The 17,120-nt window shown below is 44.9% G+C and overlaps 1 protein-coding gene across 1 annotated transcript in view; it reads right to left on the reverse strand.

Annotated features, from left to right (window-relative positions):
• Positions 1-16,780, reverse strand: part of gfra1a (gdnf family receptor alpha 1a) — a 240,800-nt gene extending 224,020 nt beyond the window's left edge. Inside the window, exon 1 of the mRNA XM_072436743.1 lies at positions 16,618-16,780. Within this exon, the coding sequence (XP_072292844.1) occupies positions 16,618-16,669 (52 nt within the window). The 5' untranslated portion in view covers positions 16,670-16,780. The remainder of the gene's footprint in view (positions 1-16,617) is intronic.
• Between the last annotated feature and the right edge of the window lie 340 nt (positions 16,781-17,120).

Genomic DNA, 17,120 nt, shown 5'->3' on the forward strand with positions numbered 1-17,120 from the left:
GTGTGAGACCCCTGCAGAAGAAGAGCAAGAGGGTGTGAGACCCCTGCAGAAGAAGAGCAAGAGAGTGTGAGACCCCTGCAGAAGAAGAGCAAGAGGGTGTGAGACCCCTGCAGAAGAAGAGCAAGAGAGTGTGAGACCCCTGCAGAAGAAGAGCAAGAGGGTGTGAGACCCCTGCAGAAGAAGAGCAAGAGGGTGTGAGACCCCTGCAGAAGAAGAGCAAGAGGGTGTGAGACCCCTGCAGAAGAAGAGCAAGAGAGTGTGAGACCCCTGCAGAAGAAGAGCAAGAGGGTGTGAGACCCCTGCAGAAGAAGAGCACGAGGGTGTGAGACCCCTGCAGAAGAAGAGCAAGAGGGTGTGAGACCCCTGCAGAAGAAGAGCAAGAGGGTGTGAGACCCCTGCAGAAGAAGAACAAGAGGGCGTGAGACCCCTGCAGAAGAAGAACAAGAGGGCGTGAGACCCCTGCAGAAGAAGAGCTATGCATGTGTCGCTCAAAGCAGCTTCTACTCTTTGGAGCTGTTCTCTGTAAAGTTCATGACATGTAAATGTGGGATTTAGGTTTAATATCAGATGATCTCCAGGCGAGTAGCACCATCTACTGAGTGTTACGGCGTGTTTTTGGCATGAACCTTTTTTAATGCTTGTTTTTCATTCTTTATCTGATCTCGATGTTCTCCTGTGCTTCTGGTATGATCTAACAGTGGTCTTCCACTGCGACGTCCAGACACTGGACACTTTCCCACTCTTCGTCTGTCAAAACAAAGTTACCTTCTCTTTCCCATTTATTTTTACTATATTAAGTACATTAAGTCTAGATTATTGATGCACCTATATAAGTTAGATATTATTCCCCTGTATAGTTCTGATCTATGCTGTAATAGATATTTCTGATTATAATGTGCATTGCCACATAGTGCACACAGAGCATTGACCAGAGGCGGAGACAGACATTCTAAACATCTGGGGCTTAGCCCAAAAAGAAAGGGAGGGGGTTCATTCTGGCCAATATGATGTGGTTTTAGTGCAGTTACAGACAATAACCTTTCAAAGTGACCCTCCACTCTGCACAAATGACACGTTTCACATTTAAATATGAAAAGAACGACATGATTAAAGTGAAGCCACTGCTGGATTCATCCCTGGTTCCCCGTGTCCCAAACCAGGTCCCCCGTGTCCCAAACCAGGTCCCCCGTGTCCCAACCCTGGTCCCCCGTGTCCCGACCCAGCACTCTACCTGTTGCGCTAACCACTTAGTGACGTCATGTTACATTTTTAAAAGATTAAAAGATCCGGGGCTTTTGCAAAAAGATCCGGGGCTCAAGCCCAAAAGCCAGGGCCTGGCTCCGTCCATGGCATTGACACAAACTATAATCACGTATTACATACATACTAACTCGTATACGTGTACATTACATACTCTTATAGACTCTGTCCGCTCTGGAGAGCAGCTTCAGTGACTGATCCACCCTCGCTGTGTGAAGGAGACGTTTCACAGTCTGTCCTTCTGCTGCTGTCACTCTCTACAACAAACACTGTCATAGCCAAGTGCAATACTGTCATACCCATGTGCAATACTGACATACCCATGTGCAATACTGACATACCCATGTGCAATACTGACATACCCATGTGCAATACTGTCATACCCATGTGCAATACTGTCATACCCATGTGCAATACTGTCATACCCATGTGCAATACTGACATACCCATGTGCAATACTGTCATAGCCATGTGCAATACTGTCATACCCATGTGCAATACTGACACACCCATGTGCAATACTGACATGCCCATGTGCAATACTGTCTACCCATGTGCAATACTGTCATACCCTTGTGCAATACTGACATACCAATGTGCAATATTGACATGCCCATGTGCAATAATGTCATACCCATATGCAATACTGGCATACCCTTGTGCAATACTGACATACCCATGTGCAATACTGACATAATCATGTGCAATACTGACATAATCATGTGAAATACTGTCATATCCATGTGCAATACTGTCATACCCATGTGCAATACTGTCATAATCATTTGCAATACTGTCATACCCATGTGCAATACTGACATAATCATGTGCATTTCTGTTTGACATACCCATGTGCAATACTGACCTAATCATGTGCAATACTGTCATAATCATTTGCAATACTGTCATACCCATGTGCAATACTGTCATACCCATGTGCAATACTGTCATACCCATGTGCAATACTGTCATACCCATGTGCAATACTGACATAATCATGTGCAATAATGTCATATTCATGTGCAATACTGTCATTATCTTATCATCATCATCATCATATTGGTGCAATGTTCTCCGTCCATATAACTGCTGTAAATAAGGGTGTTACTTTTGTTACTATTATTATTATTTGTATTTAACTTTTTATGAAGAATATAAGAGGTTTTTTATAAGACTTTTTTACAAAAGCTTTCTATTAAGAGTTGTTTTTTTTTTTCTATAAGTTATCTGTTCTTTTACTTCTGTACCCACTTGTGTTGCAACACTGGAAATTTCCCATTGTGTGGACAAATAGAGGCTTATTTTATCTAACCTTATCTTATCTTAGACACATGGGTTTGCTGTTACTTTAAAACTCAGATCAATATCTAAAACAGCATGTGAGATCAATGCCCAGCCCAATGAGGACGAGGGCATGGGCAAGCCAAGCCCAGACCCTCACTTCTGATTGGCCCAGATCCATGCCGGGGCCAGTACATGACCACACAGTAAAACTCAGGAGACCACCATCATTCACCACCATTCAAATCAAATCAAATCAATTTATTTTTGTAAGGCCCAAAATCACAACAACAGTTGCCTCTGAGGGCCACAGGGAGAAATGAATCAACAATGTCTGTGGTGGCGATGAAGTCAGACAATGTCTGTGGTGGCGATGGAGTCAGACAATGTCTGTGGTGGCGAGGGACGATGTCCCAGGGTCCTCTGTCCTTAGACTCTCCTTCTCGGCCAGGAAAAAGTACAAAAAAACCTCTTTGGAAAAAAAGCGTAGAAACCTGGAGGAGTTCCAGTGAAGGAGATATCCGACTCTCACAGACGGACACGAGGGAGACTGGAGCTGGACCCACTCTTCAGGCAGATGAGGGACCGACTGAGGCGAACTGGACCCACTCTTCAGGCAGAAGAGGGACCGTCTGAGTCGAGCTGGACCCACTCTTCAGGCAGATGAGGGACCGACTGAGGTGAACTGGACCCACTCTTCAGGCAGATGAGGGACCGTATGAGGCGAGCTGGACCCACTCACCATTCATCATCATTCATCATCATTCACCATCATTCACCATCATTCACCACCATTCACCATCATTCATCATCATTCACCACCATTCATCACCATTCACCATCATTCTCCACCATTCACCACCATTCATCATCATTCACCATCACTCACCACTATTCATCATCATTCACCATTATTCATCATCATTCACCATCGTTCACCATCATTCACCACCATTCACCACCATTCATCATCATTCACCATTATTCACCATTATTCACCATCATTCACCACCATTCACCACCATTCACCATCATTCACCACCATTCACCATCATTCACCATCATTCACCACCATTCATCATCATTCACCATTATTCATCATCGTTCACCATCATTCACCACCATTCACCATCATTCACCATCATTCATCATCATTCACCACCATTCACCATCATTCACCACCATTCACCATCATTCACCACCATTCACCATCATTCACCATCATTCACCATCATTAATCATCATTCACCATCATTCATCATCATTCACCATCATTAATCATCATTCACCATCATTCATCATCATTCACCACCATTCATCATCATTCACCATTATTCATCATCATTCACCACCATTCACCACCATTCATCATCATTCACCACCATTCACCATCATTCACCACCATTCACCATCATTCACCACCATTCATCATCATTCACCATTATTCATCATCGTTCACCATCGTTCACCATCATTCACCACCATTCACCATCATTCACCACCATTCACCATCATTCACCACCATTCATAATCATTCACCATTATTCATCATCATTCACCACCATTCACCATCATTCACCACCATTCACCATCATTCACCACCATTCACCACCATTCACCATCATTCACCACCATTCACCATCATTCACCACCATTCATCATCATTTATCATCATTCACCACCATTCATCACCATTCATCATCATTTATCATCATTCACCACCATTCACCATCATTCACCACCATTCACCATCATTCACCACCATTCATCATCATTTATCATCATTCACCACCATTCACCACCATTCACCATCATTCACCATCATTCACCATCATTCACCATCATTCACCATCATTAATCATCATTCACCATCATTCACCATCATTCATCATCATTCACCATCATTCACCATCATTCACCATTATTCATCATCATTCACCACCATTTACCACCATTCACCACCATTCATCATCATTCACCATCATTCACCACCATTCATCATCATTCACCATCGTTCACCATCATTCATCATCATTCATCATCATTCACCACCATTCACCATCATTTATCATCATTTATCATCATTCACCATCATTCACCATCATTCACCATCATTCATCATCATTTATCATCATTTATCATCATTCATCATCATTTATCATCATTCATCATCATTCACCATCATTCACCATCATTCATCATCATTTATCATCATTTATCATCATTCATCATCATTTATCATCATTCATCATCATTCATCATCATTCACCACCATTCATCATCATTCACCACCATTCACCACCATTCATCATCGTTCATCATCGTTCATCATCGTTCACCATCGTTCACCATCATTCATCATCATTCATCATCATTCACCACCATTCACCATCATTCATCATCATTTATCATCATTCATCATCATTCACCATCATTCACCATCATTTACCATCATTTATCATCATTTATCATCATTTATCATCATTCACCATCAATCACCATCATTCACCACCGTTCACCATCATTCATCATCATTCACCACCATTCATCATCATTCACCACCATTCACCACCATTCATCATCGTTCATCATCGTTCATCATCGTTCACCATCGTTCACCATCATTCATCATCATTCATCATCATTCACCACCATTCATCATCATTTATCATCATTCATCATCATTCACCATCATTCACCATCATTTACCATCATTTATCATCATTTATCATCATTTATCATCATTCATCATCATTCACCATCATTCACCATCATTCACCATCATTTATCATCATTTATCATCATTCATCATCATTCATCATCATTCACCACCATCCACCATCATTCACCATCATTTATCATCATTTATCATCATTCACCATCATTCACCATCATTCATCATCATTCACCATCATTCACCATCGTTCACCATCATTCATCATCATTCATCATCATTCACCACCATCCACCATCATTCACCATCATTTATCATCATTCACCATCATTCACCATCATTCATCATCATTCACCATCATTTATCATCATTCATCATCATTCACCACAATCCACCATCATTCACCATCATTTATCATCATTTATCATCATTCACCATCATTCATCATCATTCATCATCATTCACCACCATCCACCATCATTCACCATCATTTATCATCATTCACCATCATTCACCATCATTAATCATCATTCACCATCATTCATCATCATTCACCATCATTCACCATCATTCACCATCATTCACCATCATTCATCATCATTCACCATCATTCATCATCATTCACCATCATTCATCATCATTCACCATCATTCACCATCATTCACCATCATTCATCATCATTCATCATCATTCACCATCATTCATCATCATTCACCATCATTCATCATCATTCACCATCATTCACCATCATTCACCATCATTCATCATCATTCACCATCATTCACCATCATTCACCATCATTCACCATCATTGTTACCCAGCATCAGTTCATTAGTTCATTACAGAGAAGAAGATGATCCAGTTACAATAAGTACTGTACTTGTGTCTAGAAATGTGTTTTTATGCAGCAACAATTATGTTCTTGACATTACATTGTGTACGTTCTATAGTTTCTATAGTTACTATAGTTACTATAGTTACTATGTCATTATCATATCATGATACACAGTTACAATAGTTACTATAGTTACTATAGTGACCCTGCTGTAGGTTATTATATTGGATTCATTCATCTAAAATTCCACCAGATTATAGGATCTGATTTGTGGGTGCACTACTTCATACTTTTACAACATGTAGTTATTAACTGAAGAGCTCCGGTAAAGATGAAGTTCTAGTCTAGAGGCAATTCTGAAACAACCATGTGGAAAAACAAATCCCGTGGTCATGGAAAAGATGTCAGTGTGTTTTAGAAGGGTCAGATCATTGGCATCGAGCAGAGAAGAAGAAACTAATGTACTCAAGATCTGTGTGTGAGGAACAATGACACACTGAAGATCTGTGTGAGGAACAATGACACACTGAAGATCTGTGTGAGGAACAATGACACACTGAAGATCTGTGTGAGGAACAATGACACACTGAAGATCTGTGTGAGGAACAATGACACACTGAAGATCTGTGTGAGGAACAATGACACACTGAAGATCTGTGTGAGGAACAATGACACACTGAAGATCTGTGTGAGGAACAATGACACACTGAAGATCTGTGTGAGGAACAATGACACACTGAAGATCTGTGTGAGGAACAATGACACACTGAAGATCTGTGTGAGGAACAATGACACACTGAAGATGTGTGTGAGGAACAATGACACACTGAAGATGTGTGTGAGGAACAATGACACGCTGAAGATCTGTGTGAGGAACAATGACACACTGAAGATCTGTGTGAGGAACAATGACACACTGAAGATCTGTGTGAGGAACAATGACACACTGAAGATCTGTGTGAGGAACAATGACACACTGAAGATCTGTGTGAGGAACAATGACACACTGAAGATCTGTGTGAGGAACAATGACACACTGAAGATCTGTGTGAGGAACAATGACACACTGAAGATCTGTGTGAGGAACAATGACACACTGAAGATCTGTGTGAGGAACAATGACACACTGAAGATCTGTGTGAGGAACAATGACACTGAAGAGCTGTGTGAGGAACAATGACACGCTGAAGATCTGTGTGAGGAACAATGACACACTGAAGATCTGTGTGAGGAACAATGACACAATGAATATATGTGTGAGGAACAATGACTCACTGGATGCCATGGTGTTTGCTGTGGTCAGAGCTGAAGGTCACACACATATATCAGAGCGAGTGACTGTGTTTGACAGACAAAAAAAATCAATTGTGTTAAAATAACTCTTTGTTTGCCACAGACGGTGAAAAGAGAATCCTCTTTCAACAGAAACGGTCATTTAAGGTTCAATTTACCAACAGTTTACAGAGCGTTTTCATGCTCATCAAGAGTCCGCAAACAAGAGGATTTCTATGGCCCATTACAGGGCTGGAATTTACACAGCTCAGAGAAGCATAAACATCTCAGACCAGGTCTGCAGATTGAAAATGACTTTCAGATGAAAGTCAAAACGTCTTGATTTTGTGAAGTGTCCAGATGACCACACTCACAATCTGAAACAAAACTGAACAAAATGTATTTTTCTCCACTTAATGCGGTGGAAATGCTTGAGGGGTCAAACAAAGGCTGGGGTCAGAGGCTGGGGTCAGAGGCAGGGGTCAGAGGCTGGGGTCAGAGGCTCGGGTCAGAGGCTCAGGTCAGAGGCAGGGGTCAGAGGCTCAGGTCAGAGGCAGGGGTCAGAGGCTGGGGTCAGAGGCTCAGGTCAGAGGCAGGGGTCAGAGGCAGGGGTCAGAGGCAGGGGTCAGAGGCTGGGGTCAGAGGCTCAGGTCAGAGGCAGGGGTCAGAGGCAGGGGTCAGAGGCAGGGGTCAGAGGCAGGGGTCAGAGGCTGGGGTCAGAGGCTCAGGTCAGAGGCTTGGGTCAGAGGCAGGGGTCAGAGGCTGGGGTCAGAGGCTCAGGTCAGAGGCAGGGGTCAGAGGCTGGGGTCAGAGGCTCAGGTCAGAGGCTGGGGTCAGAGAATCAGGTCAGAGGCTGGGGTCAGAGAATCAGGTCAGAGGCAGGGGTCAGAGGCTGGGGTCAGAGGCAGGGGTCAGAGGCTGTGGTCAGAGGCTCAGGTCAGAGGCTGGGGTCAGAGGCTCAGGTCAGAGGCTGGGGTCAGAGGCTCAGGTCAGAGGCAGGGGTCAGAGGCTGGGGTCAGAGGCTCAGGTCAGAGGCTGGGGTCAGAGGCTCAGGTCAGAGGCTGGGGTCAGAGGCAGGGGTCAGAGGCAGGGGTCAGAGGCTGTGGTCAGAGGCTTAGGTCAGAGGCTGGGGTCAGAGGCTCAGGTCAGAGGCAGGGGTCAGAGGCTGGGGTCAGAGGCTCAGGTCAGAGACTGGGGTCAGAGGCTCAGGTCAGAGGCAGGGGTCAGAGGCTGGGGTCAGAGGCTCAGGTGAGAGGCTGGGGTCAGAGGCTCAGGTCAGAGGCTGGGGTCAGAGGCTCAGGTCAGAGGCAGGGGTCAGAGGCAGGGGTCAGAGGCAGGGGTCAGAGGCTGGGGTCAGAGGCTGGGGTCAGAGGCAGGGGTCAGAGGCTCAGGTCAGAGGCAGGGGTCAGAGGCTGGGGTCAGAGGCTGGGGTCAGAGGCTGGGGTCAGAACACCAGCTCTTTGACTGAAATATTGACTAAATCAGATCTCTCCAGTGGAATCTAGTGGAACTCTAAACTATACAATTATTACTGAGCTTCAAAACAAAAATGGGAGAAAGAAGAATGGGAGTGTTTACAGTTCATAAAGACTGATCTGAGATCAGGCTCCAACACTGATATTCCATTTGACTTTAAAAGTGTCTCTCAGATGTAGGACTCTAGTCATGGAGGGGCCCCATCAAGATGCCCCATCAAGAGGCCCCATCAAGAGGCCCCATCAAGAGGTCCCATCAAGAGGCCCCAACAAGAGGCCCCATCAAGAGGCCCCATCAAGAGGCCCCATCAAGAGGTCCCATCAAGAGGCCCCATCAAGAGGCCCCATCAAGAGGCCCCATCAAGAGGCCCCATCAAGAGGCCCCATCAAGAGGTCCCATCAAGAGGCCCCATCAAGAGGCCCCATCAAGAGGCCCCATCAAGAGGCCCCATCAAGAGGTCCCATCAAGAGGCCCCATCAAGAGGTCCCATCAAGAGGCCCCATCAAGAGGTCCCATCAAGAGGCCCCATCAAGAGGTCCCATCAAGAGGCCCCATCAAGAGGCCCCATCAAGAGGTCCCATCAAGAGGCCCCATCAAGAGGCCCCATCAAGAGGTCCCATCATCAAGAGGCCCCATCAAGAGGCCCCATCAAGAGGTCCCATCAAGAGGCCCCATCAAGAGGTCCCATCAAGAGGCCCCATCAAGAGGCCCCATCAAGAGGTCCCATCATCAAGAGGCCCCATCAAGAGGCCCCATCAAGAGGCCCCATCAAGAGGCCCCATCAAGAGGCCCCATCAAGAGGCCCCATCAAGAGGTCCCATCAAGAGGCCCCATCAAGAGGCCCCATCAAGAGGCCCCATCAAGAGGTCCCATCATCGAGAGGCCCCATCAAGAGGTCCCATCATCAAGAGGCCCCATCAAGAGGCCCCATCAAGAGGTCCCATCAAGAGGCCCCATCAAGAGGCCCCATCAAGAGGTCCCATCATCAAGAGGCCCCATCAAGAGGCCCCATCAAGAGGCCCCATCAAGAGGTCCCATCAAGAGGCCCCATCAAGAGGCCCCATCAAGAGGCCCCATCAAGAGGCCCCATCAAGGACCAGACTGACTGAACTTGAAACATTTCAAAAATGGAAAAACTGACTTTTTTACAAGACACTGGGACAGGTGAGAGATGAGGGATGGGACACACACAGGACAGGACAGACACAGACGGGAGTGACACGGGATGGGACAGACACAGATGGGACACACACAGGACAGGACAGACACAGACGGGACACACACAGGACAGACACAAGACAGGACAGACACAGGACAGACACAAGACAGGACAGACACAGGACAGGACAGACACAGACGGGACACACACAGACGGGACAGACACAGACGGGACAGACACAGACGGGACAGACACAGGACGGGACAGACACAGACGGGACACACACAGACGGGACAGACACAGACGGGGCAGACACAGACGGGACAGACACAGGACGGGACACACACAGATGGGACAGACACAGACGGGACAGACACAGACGTGACAGACACAGACGGGACAGACACAGACGGGACAGACACAGATGGGACAGACACAGATGGGACAGACACAGACGGGACACACACAGACGTGACAGACACAGACGGGACAGACACAGACGGGACACACACAGATGGGACAGACACAGATGGGACAGACACAGACGGGACACACAAAGACGTGACACACACAGACGTGACAGACACAGACGGGACAGACACAGACGGGACAGACACAGATGGGACAGACACAGATGGGACAGACACAGACGGGACACACACAGACGTGACAGACACAGACGTGACACACACAGACGTGACAGACACAGACGGGACAGACACAGACGGGACACACACAGATGGGACAGACACAGATGGGACACACACAGACGGGACAGACACAGATGGGACAGACACAGATGGGACACACACAGATGGGACTGACACAGATGGGACAGACACAGACGGGACAGACACAGACGGGACAGACACAGATGGGACAGACACAGACGGGACAGACACAGACGGGACACACACAGACGGGACAGACACAGACGGGACAGACACAGACGAAACACACACAGATGGGACAGACACAGATGGGACAGACACAGACGGGACAGACACAGATGGGACAGACACAGATGGGACACACACAGATGGGACAGACACAGACGGGACAGACACAGATGGGACAGACACAGACGTGACAGACACAGACGGGACAGACACAGATGGGACAGACACAGATGGGACAGACACAGATGGGACAGACACAGACGGGACAGACACAGGCGGGACAGACACAGACGGGACACACACAGACGGGACAGACACAAATGGGACAGCTTGTTTCTCTTTATGATTTTTCCGTCCATCTCGTTTTCTCGCTCACATTTGTTCTGTTTTCGTTCTGGATTTAACAATAACATGTTGATCTGTTGTGTCCGAGCAGAACTTCATTTGAGCAGAACTTCACTCACGTCCATTTTCAAGTCTTACTTTACATTTTAGTGGTGATTTATTAAATGTGAGCCACTTCTAAAATACAATCTCGAGCTGAAAACATTCAGCTTGAGCAGATTATGTGTTTGTACTTATGAACATATATGAACATATATGAACATATATGAACATACATATAAACATATATGAACATACATGAACATACATGAACATATATGAACATACATGAACATACATGAACATACATGAACATACATGAACACACATGAACATATATGAACATATATGAACATACATGAACATATATGAACATATATGAACATATATGAACATACATGAACATACATGAACATACATGAACATATATGAACATATATGAACATACATGAACATATATGAACATATATGAACATATATGAACATACATGAACATACATGAACATACATGAACATATATGAACATATATGAACATACATAAACATATATGAACATATATGAACATACATGAACATACATGAACATACATGAACATATATGAACATATATGAACATATATGAACATATATGAACATACATGAACATATATGAACATATATGAACATATATGAACATATATGAACATACATGAACATATATGAACATATATGAACATACATGAACATACATGAACATACATGAACATATATGAACATACATGAACATACATGAACATATATGAACATATATGAACATACATAAACATATATGAACATATATGAACATACATGAACATACATGAACATACATGAACATATATGAACATATATGAACATATATGAACATATATGAACATACATGAACATATATAAACATATATGAACATACATGAACATACATGAACATATATGAACATATATGAACATACATGAACATACATGAACATACATGAACATATATAAACATATATGAACATATATGGACATATATGAACATACATGAACATACATGAACATACATGAACATACATGAACATATATGAACATACATGAACATACATGAACATACATGAACATATATGAACATACATGAACATATATGAACATATATGAACATACATGAACATACATGAACATATATAAACATATATGAACATACATGAACATATATAAACATACATGAACATATATAAACATATATGAACATATATAAACATATATGAACATATATGGACATACATGAACATACATGAACATATATGAACATACATGAACATACATGAACATATATGAACATACATGAACATACATGAACATATATAAACATATATGAACATATATAAACATATATGAACATATATGGACATACATGAACATACATGAACATATATGAACATACATGAACATACATGAACATATATGAACATACATGAACATATATGAACATACATGAACATACATGAACATATATGAACATACATGAACATACATGAACATATATAAACATATATGAACATATATAAACATATATGAACATATATGGACATACATGAACATACATGAACATACATGAACATACATGAACATACATGAACATATATAAACATATATAAACATACATGAACATACATGAACATACATGAACATATATAAACATACATGAACATATATGAACATACATGAACATACACTCATGCTCTATCATACACGTGTGGGGCACAAAGGCCCTCAGTGACCGGGCCCCTCCGTGTGCTTGCACAAACATTTTGTTAATCTTCCCAAATAAATCAGGTGAAAATAGTCAAGTGGAACACTTCAGGAAAGTCCAGCTTCTTTGATGTTTTTAGCTGTAAATGAACGTCACAGTCTTGAATGTTCTTGAATACATGTTGCACTTTACATCAGAAATATCTGTTCTCAAACACAAGTTGGTCTCATGTCAGAGGAGGCTGAGGGGGCTTCAGCCTGCAGGGGCCTGTGTGAGAGGGGGTCTGCAGGCTGAGGGGGCTTCAGCCTGCAGGGGCCTGTGTGAGGCGGGGGTCTGCAGGCTGAGGGGGCTTCAGCCTGCAGGGGCCTGTGTGAGAGGGGGTCTGCAGGCTGAGGGGGCTTCAGCCTGCAGGGGCCTGTGTGAGGCGGGGGTCTGCAGGGGGCTTCAGCCTGCAGGGGCCTGTGTGAGGCGGGGGTATGCAGGCTGAGGGGGCTTCAGCCTGCAGGGGCCTGTGTGAGAGGGGGTCTGCAGGCTGAGGGGGCTTCAGCCTGCAGGGGCCTGTGTGAGGCGGGGGTCTGCAGGCTGAGGGGGCTTCAGCCTGCAGGGGCCTGTGTGAGAGGGGGTCTGCAGGCTGAGGGGGCTTCAGCCTGCAGGGGCCTGTGTGAGGCGGGGGTCTGCAGGGGGCTTCAGCCTGCAGGGGCCTGTGTGAGGCGGGGGTATGCAGGCTGAGGGGGCTTCAGCCTGCAGGGGCCTGTGTGAGAGGGGGTCTGCAGGCTGAGGGGGCTTCAGCCTGCAGGGGCCTGTGTGAGGCGGGGGTCTGCAGGGGGCTTCAGCCTGCAGGGGCCTGTGTGAGGCGGGGGTCTGCAGGGGGCTTCAGCCTGCAGGGGCCTGTGTGAGGCGGGGGTCTGCAGGCTGAGGGGGCTTCAGCCTGCAGGGGCCTGTGTGAGGCGGGGGTCTGCAGGCTGAGGGGGCTTCAGCCTGCAGGGGCCTGTGTGAGGCGGGGGTCTGCAGGCTGAGGGGGCTTCAGCCTGCAGGGGCCTGTGTGAGGCGGGGGTCTGCAGGCTGAGGGGGCTTCAGCCTCAGTGTCACTAGAAACAATTAGAAATCCAGGTTTGTGCACATCTGACCTGCTCTTTAGGAGCTCTATGCTGGACTCGAGGAGGACCAGGGAAGGACCAGGGGACTCGAGGAGGACCAGGGGACTCGAGGAGGACCAGGGGACTCGAGGAGGACCAGGGAAGGACCAGGGGACTCGAGGAGGACCAGGGGACTCGAGGAGGACCCGCTGTTCAACCTGACTAACTCTTTGTCTAAAAACAATATAATTTATTCAGGAATATTGTATATTCTTATCAGTGTAAATGTGTAAAATAATAATGTATATACATATATGTATCTATAAATAGATATATATATATGATATTATTTGCTGCGCAGCCTGCGTCTCTTTGGTTCCCGTGGGGCAGTTTGAAAAGCCTCATAGAAAAGCAATGGGGATTTTTAGCCAATCAAATCTCAATCAAAAGTGACTAGTCACTATGGCAAAAGCCACAGTGACGTAACTGATGGGCGCTGTCTCGAGCGTCCTTTTGAACGTAGTAGTTACTTCATGGAGCTACGCTGTTTACGCTGTGACACAGACATGTGCGCCTACAGGAAGTGCCACGCCCTGTGTTTTCTGTGTCTAAGTCTTAAAACTGCATCTACAGAGTCTGTGACAAAAGTACATCCAAAAGGACTCAGGATGAGCTGCTCCACTGTGGCTGCTTTATTCCTGTTGAAGTGAAAGCGGCTGATTTCATATCAATCCGAGCCGAGACATGTGTCTGTCAAACTCTGTGCTCCGTTACCATGACAACAAACACACTAAAGAGGAGTGTTTTTTAGTTTATTACCTGGATAAAGCTAACGCTAAGCATTAAGTATCTTTCACTTCTATTCATAAAAATATGCTTTTGTTATTAGAAAACCCATGAAAGAAAGTTATAAATGACATGTTTTTAAGAACAACTTTCCAACAGCAATAATAATGTCTGTGATGATTAAATATAAAAATGTAAATGTTGCACATGTAGTTCAGAGTCACTAATGCCACTGAAGCTGTTTTATCAAACACCAGAAAAATGTTGTGTTTTATGATGTAGTAATGTTACTCTGCACTGTAAGTGACAGTGACACTAATTTTATTTTAAGTTGCTCTTTTCAATCTGATATTTTATAAAGTGTAAAATATAATTGTATGTCAAATGTATTTTCGCACAAATGTAATCTGCAATCTGCCTCTAAGTCATTGTTTTATCATTAACAAAAGTGGAAATAAAGTGTGTTTCCTTCATTAATTCAGTTGCAAATGTGGATTTAAAATATGTATCATACAGTCAATGTTAAATATTCAAATTTGGACATTAAAAAAAAACAAAAACACGGTCATGTCATATACCCTCCTCTATATTTTGTACCACCAGCGCCACTGGTGCCATCGAAGTGAAGTGTGTGTGACTTTTGTGAGCAGAAGCTGTTGGCACTTAAACACAGCCACATCTTTGTGATTCTGTCCCAGGGCAGCTGTTCTCACAGTGGTTTATGATCCACTTACTGTCAATATTGAAATGTCATGATCATGTCAAGTTTAAACCCAAAGAAGGTTCAATCTGACTAAATATTCACTTTCCCACTTCTCTGAGAAAAGCCATCAAAATGTGAACTTAATACTTTGCATGATATTTTTGGCGGTTTAATTATTTACACAAGTGTGTGAATATGTGGATCATCATAAGTCCTGATCGCACTGGGACTGCTCCAGAACAATCATTCACAGCCACACATTATATTATCATTACTTTGAATTATACATGCATTAATAGTACGCATGGAGAATTTTAAGATAGAAGTGCATGGATTTTAAAATACAAAGCATCCACCTTAACTATCCATCTACAGCCAACTAGAAGCACCTTAAACATACACAAGCATTCCAAATACTTTCTGTATTTTTGTGGAGTTGTTTACTCCTTTGCCTCAAAGAAAGATATAGTATGTAACTTTATATGGATTGCATTAAGGCACGTTCGAGCGCGCCAGGGCTCAGTGCGAGCGACAGAGCCCGTGCCCCGGGCCCCGGGCCCCGGGAGGAGAGAGCGCGCTCCGGTCCGCTCCGCGCCCGGGATCAGCGCCTGTGCGTGACCCGCTGCTGCGGCTTCAGAGGGGAATCTGTGCTGTATTTGCAGATTCTGTTTGGCTTGTTTGAGATGTTTATTTGAAGTTCTCAAGTCTTGGATCAGAGTCCGGTTTAAAGCCGGTTTAGAATCGGTTTAAAGCCGGTTTGGACCCACTTTACTCCTGAAGCCCAATAACAGACAGTTTGTAAATCCTAGTAAAGTTCTGACTTAGTCCAAAGTTAAACTTGGTTTAATCCTGGATTATTCCCTTTGTCTAATAGGCACAGTCCTGGTTTAGACCCGGTTCAGTCTTGGATTACAGTTGACTCACATTTAAACCACTTTCTGAGTATTTTCAATGTCTAGTCCTGGGTAGATCTGGTTAGTCCTTTTCGCTTTTCTCTTTCTGTTTCACATTTTCAAAATCCCCAAACCTTATGAAATGAAAAGCGTTGCATGTGATTAAACTCACCCAAAAGCGTGAGTCCGGCGTAAAGCGCCGCGAGCCCCATCTTCCGCTCCATGCGCAACTCCAAAGTCACTTAAAAGCCCTTTAATTCCCCCACGAGAGCTTCCGACGCGCTCAAATCCATCGAAAAGACTCCGCGCGGATCGAAAATAACCTCCTTTAAGTCCCAAAAGTGCGAGCAAATCCTCCTGGAGTGAAGCCGAGCCACGCGCGTCCTTTCCGCGGACAGTTGTTCTCTCCGCGCGGGGATCGGACGGAGAGACGCGGCGCCGGTGCGATGCCTCGTCCGCTCTTTGCGTCTGTGCGTCCTGGACCACAGTGCAGTGCGCGCGGGGCAGAGGGAGAGGGGAGAGGGGGGAGAGAGGGGAGGAGGGGGGGAGAGAGAGAGAGGAGAGAGAGGGGGAGAGAGAGGAGGAGAGAGAGGGGGAGAGAGGAGAGAGAGAGAGAGGGGGAGAGAGGAGAGAGAGAGAGAGGGGAGGAGAGAGAGGGGGAGAGAGGAGAGAGAG

The sequence above is a fragment of the Eucyclogobius newberryi genome, unplaced genomic scaffold (genome assembly GCF_026437365.1).
Source record: "Eucyclogobius newberryi isolate DKJ021-1_F unplaced genomic scaffold, fEucNew1.0.hap1 SCAF_8, whole genome shotgun sequence".
Lineage (NCBI taxonomy): Eukaryota > Metazoa > Chordata > Actinopteri > Gobiiformes > Gobiidae > Eucyclogobius > Eucyclogobius newberryi.